The 13,024-nt window shown below is 41.9% G+C and overlaps 1 protein-coding gene across 1 annotated transcript; it reads left to right on the top strand.

Annotated features, from left to right (window-relative positions):
• The first annotated feature begins 7,235 nt into the window (after positions 1 to 7,235).
• Positions 7,236 to 12,199, top strand: LOC100273962 (oligomeric Golgi complex component-related protein). Its single transcript, NM_001360500.1, has 12 exons — positions 7,236 to 7,423; positions 7,507 to 7,659; positions 8,897 to 9,045; positions 9,207 to 9,284; positions 9,363 to 9,456; positions 9,636 to 9,710; positions 10,096 to 10,392; positions 10,501 to 10,568; positions 10,650 to 10,704; positions 11,049 to 11,187; positions 11,304 to 11,488; positions 11,672 to 12,199. The coding sequence occupies exons 1-12, from the start codon at positions 7,274 to 7,276 to the stop codon at positions 11,996 to 11,998; spliced, it is 1,770 nt and encodes a 589-aa protein (NP_001347429.1). The 5' UTR covers positions 7,236 to 7,273; the 3' UTR covers positions 11,999 to 12,199.
• Positions 12,200 to 13,024: the final 825 nt, after the last annotated feature.

Below are 13,024 nucleotides of genomic sequence, written 5' to 3'. Positions count from 1 at the left end.
TAGTGCATCAAATGATCATGACATTTCATTCAAAACTTTTGATGCATCATATGTTTTAACTAACAAATCCGGCAAGGTAGTTGCCAAGTTTGATGGGGGCAAACACAAGGGCTCCAAGACTTGTGTTTGGTTACCCAAAGTTCTTGTTTCTAATGCCAAAGGACCCAAAACCGTTTGGGTACCTAAAGTCAAGAACTAAAATTGTTTTGTAGGTTTATGCATCTGGGGGCTCAAGTTGGATACTCGACAGCGGGTGCACAAACCATATGACAGGGGAGAAAAGGATGTTCTCCTCCTACGAGAAAAACCAAGATCCCCAACGAGCTATCACATTCGGGGATGGAAATCAAGGTTTGGTCAAAGGTCTTGGTAAAATAGCTATATCTCCTGACCATTCTATTTCCAATGTTTTTCTTGTAGATTCATTAGATTACAATTTGCTTTCTGTATCTCAATTATGCAAAATGGGCTACAACTGTCTTTTCACTGATGTAGGTGTCACTGTCTTTAGAAGAAGTGATGATTCAATAGCATTTAAGGGAGTGTTGGAGGGTCAGCTATACTTGGTAGATTTTGATAGAGCTGAACTCGACACTTGCTTAATTGCTAAGACTAACATGGGATGGCTCTGGCATCGCCGACTAGCACATGTTGCGATGAAGAATCTTCACAAGCTTCTAAAGGGAGAACACATTTTAGGACTAACAAATGTTCATTTTGAGAAAAACAAGGTTTGCAGCGCATGCCAAGCAGGAAAGCAAGTTGGTGCCCATCATCCACACAAGAACATCATGACGACCGACAGGCCGCTTGAGCTACTCCACATGGATCTATTCGGCCCGATTGCTTACATAAGCATCGGCGGGAGTAAGTATTGTCTTGTAATAGTGGATGATTATTCTCGCTTCACTTGGGTGTTCTTTTTGCAGGAAAAATCTCAAACCCAAGAAACCTTAAAGGGATTCTTAAGACGAGCTCAAAACGAGTTCGGCTTAAGGGTCAAGAAAATTAGAAGCGACAACGGGACGGAGTTCAAGAACTCAAAAATTGAAGGCTTCCTTGAGGAGGAGGGCATCAAGCATGAGTTCTCTTCTCCCTACACGCCACAACAAAATGGTGTAGTGGAGAGGAAGAATCGAACTCTATTGGACATGGCAAGGACCATGCTTGATGAGTACAAGACTTCGGATCGGTTTTGGGCCGAGGCGGTCAACACCGCTTGCTACGCCATCAACCGGTTATATCTACACCGAATCCTCAAGAAGACATCTTATGAACTCCTAACCGGTAAAAAGCCCAACATTTCATATTTTAGAGTCTTTGGTAGCAAATGCTTTATTCTTGTTAAAAGAGGTAGAAAATCTAAATTTGCTCCTAAGACTGTAGAAGGCTTTTTACTGGGATATGATTCAAACACAAAGACATATAGAGTCTTTAACAAGTCCACTGGACAAGTTGAAGTTTCTTGTGACGTTGTGTTTGATGAGACTAACGGCTCTCAAGTAGAGCAAGTTGATCTTGATGAGATAGGTAATGAAGAGGCTCCTTGCATCGCGCTAAGGAACATGTCCATTGGGGATGTGTGTCCTAAGGAATCCGAAGAGCCTCCAAATGCACAAGATCAACCATCCTCCTCCACGCAAGCATCTCCACCGACTCAAAATGAGGATGGAGCTCAAGTTGATGAAGTAGAAGATCAAGCAAATGAGCCACCTCAAAATGACGGCAATGATCAAGGGGGAGATGCAAATGATCAAGACAAGGAGGATGAAGAACAAAGGCAGCCACACCCAAGAGACCACCAAGCAATCCAACGAGATCACCCCGTCGACACCATCCTCGGCGACATTCATAAGGGGGTAACTACTAGATCTCGTATTGCACATTTTTGTGAGCATTACTCTTTTGTTTCCTCTGTTGAGCCACACAGGGTAGAGGAAACACTACAAGATTCGGATTGGGTGGTGGCGATGCAAGAGGAGGTCAACAACTTCACTAGAAATGAGGTATGGCATTTAGTTCCACGTCCTAACCAAAATGTTGTAGGAACCAAATGGGTCTTCCGCAACAAGCAAGATGAGCATGGTGTGGTGACAAGGAACAAAGCTCGACTTGTGGCCAAGGGATACTCCCAAGTCGAAGGTTTGGATTTCGGTGAAACCTATGCACCCGTAGCTAGGCTTGAGTCAATTCGCATATTATTAGCCTATGCTACTTATCATGGCTTCAAGCTTTACCAAATGGACGTGAAGAGTGCCTTCCTCAATGGACCAATCAAGGAAGAGGTCTATGTTGAGCAACCTCCCGGCTTTGAAGATAGTGAGTACCCTAACCATGTTTATAAACTCTCTAAGGAGCTTTATGGGCTGAAGCAAGCCCCAAGAGCATGGTATGAATGTCTTAGAGATTTCCTCATCACTAATGAATTCAAAGTCGGAAAGGTCGATCCTACTCTATTCACTAAAACTATTGAAAATGACTTGTTTGTATGCCAAATTTATGTTGATGATATTATATTTGGGTCTACTAACGAGTCTACATGTGAAGAATTTAGTAGGATCATGACACAAAAAATCGAGATGTCTATGATGGGGGAGTTGAAGTACTTCTTGGGATTTCAAGTGAAGCAACTCCAAGAGGGCACCTTCATTAGCCAAACGAAGTATACTCAAGACATTCTAAACAAGTTTGGGATGAAGGATGCCAAGCCCATCAAGACACCCATGGGAACTAATGGGCATCTCGACCTCGACACGGGAGGTAAGTCCATGGATCAAAAGGTATATCGGTCGATGATAGGTTCCTTACTCTATTTATGTGCATCTCGACCGGATATTATGCTTTCCGTATGCATGTGCAAGATTCCAAGCCGACCCTAAGGAAGCTCACCTTACGGCCGTAAAACGAATCTTGAGATATTTGGCTTACACTCCTAAGTTTGGGCTTTGGTATCCTAAGGGATCCACATTTGATTTGATTGGTTATTCGGATGCCGATTGGGCGGGGTGCAAAATCAATAGAAAGAGCACATCAGGGACTTGCCAGTTCTTGGGAAGATCCTTGGTGTCTTGGGCTTCAAAGAAGCAAAATTCGGTCGCTCTTTCCACCGCCGAAGCCGAGTACATTGCCGCAGGCCATTGTTGCGCGCAATTGCTTTGGATGAGGCAAACCCTGTGGGACTACGGTTACAAATTAACCAAAGTCCCTTTGCTATGTGATAATGAGAGTGCAATCAAAATGGCGGATAATCCCGTCGAACATAGCCGCACTAAACACATAGCCATTCAGTATCATTTTCTTAGGGATCACCAACGAAAGGGAGATATCGAGATTTCTTACATTAACACTAAAGATCAATTAGACGATATCTTTACCAAGCCTCTTGATGAACAAACTTTTAACAAACTTAGGCATGAGCTCAATATTCTTGATTCGCGCAATTTCTTTTGCTAACTTGCACATATAGCTCATTTGTATACCTTTGATCATGTCTCTCTCATATGCTATGACTAATGTGTTTTTAAGTCTATTTCAAACCAAGTCATCGGTATATTGAAAAGGAATTGGAGTCTTCGGCGAAGACAAAGGCTTCCACTCCGTAACTCATCCTTCGCCGTCGCTCCGTGCCACACTCCATCTTTGGGAGAGAGAGCAAAAGGACTTCGTCTTTGGTATAATCTTCACTCTTTTATTTATGACCAAAGGAGAAGAGAGTAACGGTGAGGGCTCTAATGATTATGTTTTTGGCGATTCATGCCAAAGGGGGAGAAAGTATGAGCCCAAAGCAAAAAGGACCGCACCACCACCTAATTTTAAAATTGGAGATTTTCATTTGGTAAATTTCAAATTGGTATCTTATTATGTTCAAAAGAGGGAGAAAGTAGCATTTCAAAAATGATATATCAAAACCCTCTTGAACACTAAGAGGAGGATCTCATTTAGGGGGAGTTTTGTTTAGTCAAAGAAAAAGCATTTGAAACAGGGGGAGAAAATTTCAAAACTTGAAAATGCTTTGCAAAATCTTATTCATTTACCTTTGACTATTTGCAAAAGAACTTTGAAAAGGATTTACAAAAGAGTTTGCAAAAACAAAACATGTGGTGCAAGCGTGGTCCAAAATGCTAAAAATAAAGAAACAATCCACGCATATCTTATAAGTATTAATATTGGCTCAATTCCAAGCAACCTTTGCACTTACATTATACAAACTAGTTCAATTATGCACTTCTATATTTGCTTTGGTTTGTGTTGGCATCAATCACCAAAAAGGGGGAGATTGAAAGGGAATTAGGCTTACACCTAGTTCCTAAATAATTTTGGTGGTTGAATTGACCAACACAAACAATTGGACTAACTAGTTTGCTCTAGTGTATAAGTTATACATGTGTCAAAGGTTCACAACAAGACAATTAAAAAGACCAAAGTTGGGTTCAAAATAGAGAGCTAAAGGCATCCCGAAAGGCTCCCTGGTCTGGCGCACCGGACTGTCCGGTGGCGCACCGGACAGTGTCCGGTGCACCAGGGGACTTCGCCCAGAACTCCTCAGCCTCGGGATTTTCCAGGAGCCGGCCCGCTATAATTCACCGGACTGTCCGGTGTAACAGCGGGGCAACGACTACTTCGCGCCAACGGTCACCTGCAACGACATTTAATGCGCGCCAGAGCGCGCAGGCGTCAGGCACGCCCATGCTGGCGCACCGGACACTCTACAGTACATGTCCGGTGCGCCACCGGACATCGAGGCGGGCCCAGAAGTCAGAACTCCAACGGTCAAATTGCAACGGCTTTGGTGACGTGGCTGGCGCACCGGACATGTCCGGTGTACACCGGACTGTCCGGTGCACCATACGACAGACAGCCTCCACCAACGGTCATGTTTGGTGGTTGGGGCTATAAATACCCCAACCACCCCACCATTCATTGCATCCAAGTTTTCCAGCTTCCAACTACTATACAAGAGCTAGCATTCATTGCAAAGCACACCAAAAGAGATCAAATCCTCTCCCAACTCCACACAAAGCCTTAGTGACTATAGAGAGTGATTTGTAGTGTTCATTTGAGCTCTTGCGCTTGGATCGCTTCTTTTCTTTCGCATTCTTTCTTGTGATCAAACACTCACTTGTAATTGAGGCAAGAGACACCAATTGTGTGGTGGTCCTTGCGGGAAGTTTGATTCCCAAGTGATTTGAGAAGAGAAGCTCACTCGGTCCGAGGGACCGTTTGAGAGAGGGAAGGGTTGAAAGAAACCCGACCTTTGTGGCCTCCTCAACGGGGAGTAGGTTTGCGAGAACCGAACCTCGGTAAAACAAATCGGCGTGTCACACTCTTCATTTGCTTGCGATTTGTTTTGCACCCTCTCTCTTGCGGACTCGTTTTTATTTCTAACGCTAACCCGGCTTGTAGTTGTGTTTATATTTGTAAATTTCAGTTTCGCCCTATTCATCCCCCTCTAGGCGACTATCACACACACTCATGCTGGTACCTCGACCGCTCCCAATTTTAGCGTATAATGCACCTATGTATCTTCGTTTCTTTTTGGGTACTCTTGTACCATGGTGTGGTACCACATAACACTAGTTAAGTCAAAGTTCGTTGACTCCTTAAAATGTGAGATTGAAACTGTTGAGCCCAAAAAATGATCTCGCGAACGATTCGATCCTGAGGCCGAACGGTCCACAGTCTAGACTGTCCGCGGTGGTGGCGCGGACGGTCTGCATGTGCACAGAATCAGTAAGATTTCCGAGTTTCTTGCGGAATTTGTTAGCTAAATTTGCGAGATTGACTCGGGAACCGACTTGTAACGGGTCCAGACCTTCCCTTTATATAGATGAAGGGCTACGGCCGATTAAGCCCCCAACAGTCGATCAAAACAAATATACTTCTCGTTTTTACCTTATGTATTAGGAGTAGTTCTAGTTTAGCCTCCCTCTACATCAAATCTTTACCTCTCTTCAGCTATACGTCGACTAGATGCATCTTAGGTGGTCTGCCGATTCTATGACACACCCTAAGATCTCTCCTCCCTGACGGGATCTCTCCCGGGAGACGACATATAGATCTATTGCGAGGAAGGAAAGACCCTCTACGCCATCGCGGACCGTTCGAGCCCTAGATGTGGATCTTCCGGACGTACGTAGAGGAGGAGATGCTTCTGCGCGAGGTCGCGGACCGTCCGGTCCTATGCCACGGACCGTCCGCGTCTCTGTAGAGAGCACCACCAGACGGTTCATCTCCAGTGTTTGGCACTCAGATCTACGCCAACAGAAACTTGTTTTAGTACCTAGCGATCATTTTCTAATAAGCCATTTATAGATATGGCTATATGGACATCCCCGCCTCCGTGAATATCATTTTTAGAAACAAAATTTAAAAAAACATTTCAAAAGAAGTTGGGACAAGTCCACACCCTGCAAGACTCCAGTTTGTAACCTTTAAAACTAATAGGTAGCTATTAAAAATAGTTGTTGGATTCTAAACACCCTTAACTAATAGCGTAGTTAATTGTTAGCTATCTCACAACTAACAATTAGTTCATTAGTTGGCTCTACTCAATTAATAATTTATTAGTTGACTAACTATTAGCTATAGGGATTTCAAACATAGCCTAAGTCATACACCTTGAAACATGGTCTGTTTTTTTTTTCTGGCGAGCTTTTTTAATAATCTGGTTGTAGAGAGAATCTAAGTATCATAAAAATTACGTGTGGCGTCAGATAAAAGGATTCATATGGTTTAGGATCTATGAATCGTGACGATTCGATCGATTGTGTGTTCGCGTTGATTTTGGACGATTTTGATAAAAGCGATTCTTATAAAACGGGATGAAAAACTAATCATTTGGTAGTGTGTATCAGTTTTTAGTGGTTAGAATAAGAAAAGGCTGAAACAAACATGCCCTATATAAAAATGGAAAACAACCGATTTTAGTTGTTGAAGCAGTTAGAACATGTAAATTTTTAGCTTAAAGAGGTGAATCAGACTAAAAAAATAGTTGAGAAAGGCTAGGATAAGTTTTTTTTTCATTTGCTCTAGACATAACATGGACCTTTTGGGCCGGAAAGTGGGTCCTTTGATGATCCTTAGGCCGAAGAGTGGGCCCTGGGCTCTACAGTGGGCTTTGTAATGTTCTGGGCTGAATATTTGACTATTTAATTTGAGGGACTAAAACGTAACAGAAACAAAACTGAAAGGGGCAGCTGTTAAAACCACCCACCCTTCTTCTCCAGTTCCTCATCACCACTGAGTCACGACTCCAGATCTCGCACCGCTCGCCATGGACCTCCTCGACGCGAGGCACCGCCACACGCCGGATTTGAGCTCCTCCCAAGATGCCGCCTCCAACATGGGGCTCCCGCTCGCCGGTGCCGCCTACCAGCCCTACGTTTCTGAGCTTCTTTCCTTCTCCATCGAGCGCCTCCACAAGGTTCATACGCCAACATTTGCTGCGCGACCCTTTATTGGCGGCGATGGTAATTCCGAATTTGTTGGCTTGCTGAACGATTGTAGGAGCCGGAGCTTTTGAGGGTCGACGCGGAGCGGGTGCGGCGGCAGATGCAGGAGGTGGCGGTGGAAAACTACGCCGCGTTCATCGCCGCCTCTGAGGCGCTCTCCTTCGTCCGCGCGCAGCTTGAGAGCTTCGACGGCCACCTCGAGGCCATGGTAATGCGGCCGGTCCCTCCCTACTCGTAGTACTCTTTACTCCGTTGCTTTCTCTGCCCCCTTTATACCAAAAGTTGTTGCTCCATGTAGTTCAGTAAGTGTGTCTTCAGCCAAATGCAAAATGAACTGATATGATTAATTCTTGCGGAGGGATTGAGTTCAGCTGCTTTATGCTGGTAGCAAGTAGATCACTGATCTTGTTATTGTTGCACCCCAGATATGTGGTGTGGTTGCCCATTAAGTGGAAATGCAATTCTGATAGCAATGTGGTCATTTTTAAGTTGATTTTTCCAGCTATTGTTATTGATCACGAAATCACGATCATATGGATGTAATAATAAGCGAATCTAGTAGAACCTCTTTTTTGGAGCTAAGCTTTCATATAGTTAACCTAATTACTTCGTGAAAACATAGTGCATGTATCTTCAAATTTGCGTACCAGGATAGAAATACCCTGAAAACAGTACGGCCAACAATATTTTTATTAAACACAGTTCATGAAAGGATTAATTTAGATTTATAGATTGTATCCATCACAAATATTTGCAGTATGGTTATTCTATTAACCTATCAAAACCTATGTATTAAGTTATATGCTAGGGTTGTGTTGGATTTGTGGCCATACAAGAAGGGATCGAGACTGCAATAGTGATATACGTGATAGTCTAGGGGTAGCACCAATCGAAGAAAAACTTGTCCAACACTGATTGAGATGGTTTGGATATGTCCAACGAAGACCTTTAGAGGCACGGACACACAGTGCATAGTGGGATTCTAAGACACGATAGTAATGGGAAGGAAGGCAAGGGAAGGCCAAATTTGACATGGGAGGAAACATTAAAAGGAGACTTGGAAGGATTGTATGTACCCAAACTGAATAGGAGTGAATAGAAAAAACGCTATCCACGTGCCTGGACCTTGATTTTTGGTTTTTGTTGGGTTTCAAATCTAGCCTCCCCAACTTGCTTGGGACTAAAAGGCTTTGTTGCTGCTGCTGCTGAAACAAGGTTTCTGTTCTTTGATAACAATATAGCATTGGAATTCGTGAAGGATTTATTGGTTAAGATTTCTGTCTAGCAATACTAGAGGGTAGAGGTGAAATCGATTATGTGTTCATTATTATACTGCCTTTTTTTTCTTTCTACGTGGTATGCTAACATTATATACTTCTAGCATTCATCTGACCTTGGAAGAATGATTTGGAATATTTGACCATGTTGTTCATGCACCATTGTAGATAGAGGAGATACCAAACTTAACATCTGGCTGCACTGAGTTTGTTGAATCCGCACAACAAATTTTGGAGGAGAGGAAGCTTAATCAAACATTACTAGCCAACCACACTACATTGCTTGACTTGCTTGAAATTCCACAATTGATGGACACGTATGCAACTTTTATCTTACCATCCCCTCGTCTCGTTACTTTATGTTTGAGTCATTTGTTATTGACAATGCCATTTGTTTTTCATAATGCATAATTTTAACTGTTGTATAATTGTATTGTCGCTGAATTATGCATGACAATCAGTAAACTTATGCTTGTAGGTGTATACGGAATGGGAACTATGATGAAGCACTTGACCTAGAAGCTTTTGTGAGCAAAATCTGGAAGTTGCACCCTGAGTATGTTGTGTAACATAATTGCATCACACTCCCTGACATTTGCTGTTATATTAACCATTTACTTTTTTCCAATTGAAGTTTACCTGTTGTCCAAGGATTAGCCACTGAAGTCAAGAAGACAGTGCAATCATTAGTTTCACAGCTTCTCCAGAAACTTCGATCAAATATTCAGGTGAACATGCGGTGTAATGAAGAATATTTATGACTTTTATATTGTAGAGATTATGTTATGTATGTATCCAGTATGGCAGTATTCACCCCACCAAACACTCTAGTTTCACCCCCAAATTGCTTGACATATCCATCCTGAGCACAAATTTATCTAAACGGTCAATTCATTTTCTACTACAGTTACCTGAGTGCCTACGAATTGTAGCACATCTGCGCCGAATTGGAGTTTTCAGCGAGTCAGAATTGCGCTTACAGGTATTCTGAAAATTTTTCGTGTAATTTTTGTTGTGTGAGTTGGTTTAAAGAGATATTTTGCCTTTACTTTTTGTTTCTGTTCAATTTAAAATGGTGGGAGTTACTGCTTTGATTTGCAGTAGTTTTCATGAGTTCTACGTACTGGGTAGTCTCTGGTGGTTGTAGTGCGTTGTGTGTGTGTCCATGGGGTTTTTTGTTTTTCTTTTTTTTGTAAGGCTTGTTCTCTCTTTTATCAATAAAGATGCGCAGATCTCCTGCGCTTTCGAAAAAAATACTGCAGGCATTTCTGTAGTGATATTTCTCTTCTCTTTCTTATACAGTCAATGTTCCTGGATAATATGATTTGAGCATTTCCATTTTATTCTAATTCTGATATAATTTCTAGTTCCTGAGGTGCAGGGAAGCTTGGCTTTCTGGAATTCTTGAAGATCTGGACCAAAGGAATGTTTATGATTACCTGAAAGGCATGGTGACTTGCCACAGGGTACATCTATTTGATGTTGTTAATCAATATCGAGCAATATTCAACAATGATAAATCTGGAAATGATGAGAACTATGACGGCGGGCTGCTTTTCAGCTGGGCAATGCAACAAGTTAGTAATCACCTCACTACTCTTCAAGTTATGTTACCAAACATAACAGAAGGTGGTTCTCTGTCCAACATTCTTGAACAATGCATGGTACGAATGGCTTCTGATTCTTTTTCTATCTCGATTGTGGTTTGATACAATATTTAGAAGCTATGTCTGGTTTCATTCATAAATTTGATATACACTTTCATGTTGCAGTATTGTGCAATGGGTCTTGGCTTAGTCGGATTGGATTTTCGTGGCCTTCTTCCACCGATCTTTGAGAAGTAATTGGTGTTTAAATTATAGAATTTTATTAGTGACTCTAAAGGGGTTTTATTATTGATGCTGCCATCTGCATTTTGCAGTGCGGTTCTAAATTTATTCTCAAAGAATATGAGTACGGCGGTCGAAAATTTTCAGGTAACACAGTGTTTTGCAACCATTATGCATGGTGTAATACTGTTAGTTCTAGATCAACTATAAACTGGATTATATTTGTTTTGCTGTGCTGTTTGAGCTTTTGACCAACTTTTTAGTTCTTTGAACTCTGCGCTTGCAACATTTTCAGGTAACACAGACACAGTGTTTTGCAACCATTATGCATGGTGTAATACTGTTAGTTCTAGATCAACTATAAACTGGATTATATTCGTTTTGCTGTGCTGTTTGAGCTTTTGACCAACTTTTTAGTTCTTTGAACTCTGCGCTTGCAACATTATTGGTATACTATCTTACTGACATTGTGACATCTTCTACCATGCTAGGTCATTTTGGATTCACACTGTTGGGTTCCGATGCCATCTGTTGGTTTTGTAGCAAATGGTGTTGTCGATGAGACTTCTGATGATGTGACTCCACCTTCCGTTTTAATGGAGCATCCACCTCTTGCAGTGTTTGTCAACGGTAAGTTCTACTGCGTCACTTGTAGTATTTTGCTTCTGTCACTCTACTCGAGTATATCTTGTGGGTAACTGGTGTGTCCCGATTGCTGCATCATGCTTTGAGACTCTTGCCTGCAGGTGTTTCAGCAGCAATGAATGAGCTAAGACCGTGCGCACCATTGAGCTTGAAAGTTGTCCTTGCTCAGGAGGTGGTCAAGGGACTACATGCAGTCTCTGACTCCCTAGTAAGATACAAAGCTATGCGGATGCTTCGTGGAAATGAGTCCGCCCTTTTCCTTTCACTATGCCAGGCATTCATCGAGGTTTGTTTAGTTTTCCATGATAGACCAGTGGTTTTGAATCTGATAAGAGAACATAACTTGCTACAACACACATGAAATGAAACCAAATGACTCAGTCTTACCCGTAAAGCCTAAATTGTAAATAAACAGTAAACATTTGTCTTTAGACGTAGGGAGAGTTCACATCTTGGTTTTCCATATCAGGTTGCATATCCTTATTGTGCCGCATGTTTTGGCCGATGCTACCCAAACGGGGCAACATTGATCTCAGAGCGTCAAGGCACATTTGACGCTGTCCGTCAGCTATTGACCGTGCCGGCAAGATCTAACAGTTCCAGCATCGAAAGAAGGCAGTCAGGAGGCATCGAAAGAAGGCAGTCAGGAGCCATTGAAAGAAAGCAGTCTGTTGAGAGCACTGGGATAGCGGTCACTGATAACGGGCTCTCAGCCGATGGACCTGGGCTAGAGACGAACAGTTCTGCTGCAACCACCACCTCACCGGTAGACGACGGTCCACCAGCGAGTAAGTAGCTTGGACCTCCGTTTGAATCGTCAAAGTCCTTCATCAAGGCCTGGTTTAGTCAACCAGAGAAAAAATTGCTGCAAAGTTATATTAATAGAGAATTATTCATAGTTTTGTTCTCAGTCTTACAGTGCACACAAGATCTCACTGGATATCTGTATCTCACTTTTTTATCACTCGAACAATTAAACTTCTAGCTGTTCATTGTTATACTCGATACCTAGATGTTGTAGAGTTTCCAACCGGAACATTCAATAATCTGATTAAGTGATTAGTACAAACCGTGTTCACCGTGTTGACTACACTTTTGAAGTCAAAGAACTGATTCATGAGTCATATATGTAATCTAACACTACTGGACATATTTTTCTGTCTGAATCTATCCAGCTCTAGATTAAATTGAGCAGAAAAAGGTGCAAGCTGAGTATCAAATATACGGATGACCCATGCCGTTGAGCATATCATCTCATCTTATTTTCTCTTCCTATATGTTACGGGACTGATATATCAACAGCAAATAATGTAAGAATAATTGCGCGTATCATATGACAAATTGGTAGGTGGGTAGAAATAGTTAAACATGTAACTTTAAAGGCAACCTGTCTAGTATAAAAATGATTAGAGTGCTAACATGGTAACATTAAATCTTATCCAGCAGATCTATCGTTTACGATTGAGTATAATCCTACCTTATTTTTGTAGAATAGAGCGTTCTATTTTGTAAAAATGTAGAGGTTCTTTAAAAAATATTCTAAAAGAGGAGATGTGATGTAGATGGTAGATCCGTAGATTTGATGGATAAGATTAATATTAGCATGTTAGCACTCTGATCCGTTTTATACTTTGATATGTTGTCTTTAATTATATCTATCTTGTATAGCTAAAGCTAAAGCACATGGTGGATAGCCGTGTCATGTCTCCAGAAGATACACATGGGAGGGCTTGTTCGTTTTGGTGATAATACACATGTATTGGATGAGATTGAGCCGGTTTAAATCCATAACAAGTCAAAATACATCCCAATCCCACCCAAT

This window comes from Zea mays, chromosome 1 (genome assembly GCF_902167145.1).
Source record: "Zea mays cultivar B73 chromosome 1, Zm-B73-REFERENCE-NAM-5.0, whole genome shotgun sequence".
In the NCBI taxonomy this organism is placed as follows: domain Eukaryota; kingdom Viridiplantae; phylum Streptophyta; class Magnoliopsida; order Poales; family Poaceae; genus Zea; species Zea mays.
Note: the sequence above shows the minus strand (reverse complement) of the source record. Positions and strands in the feature narration are given on the sequence as shown.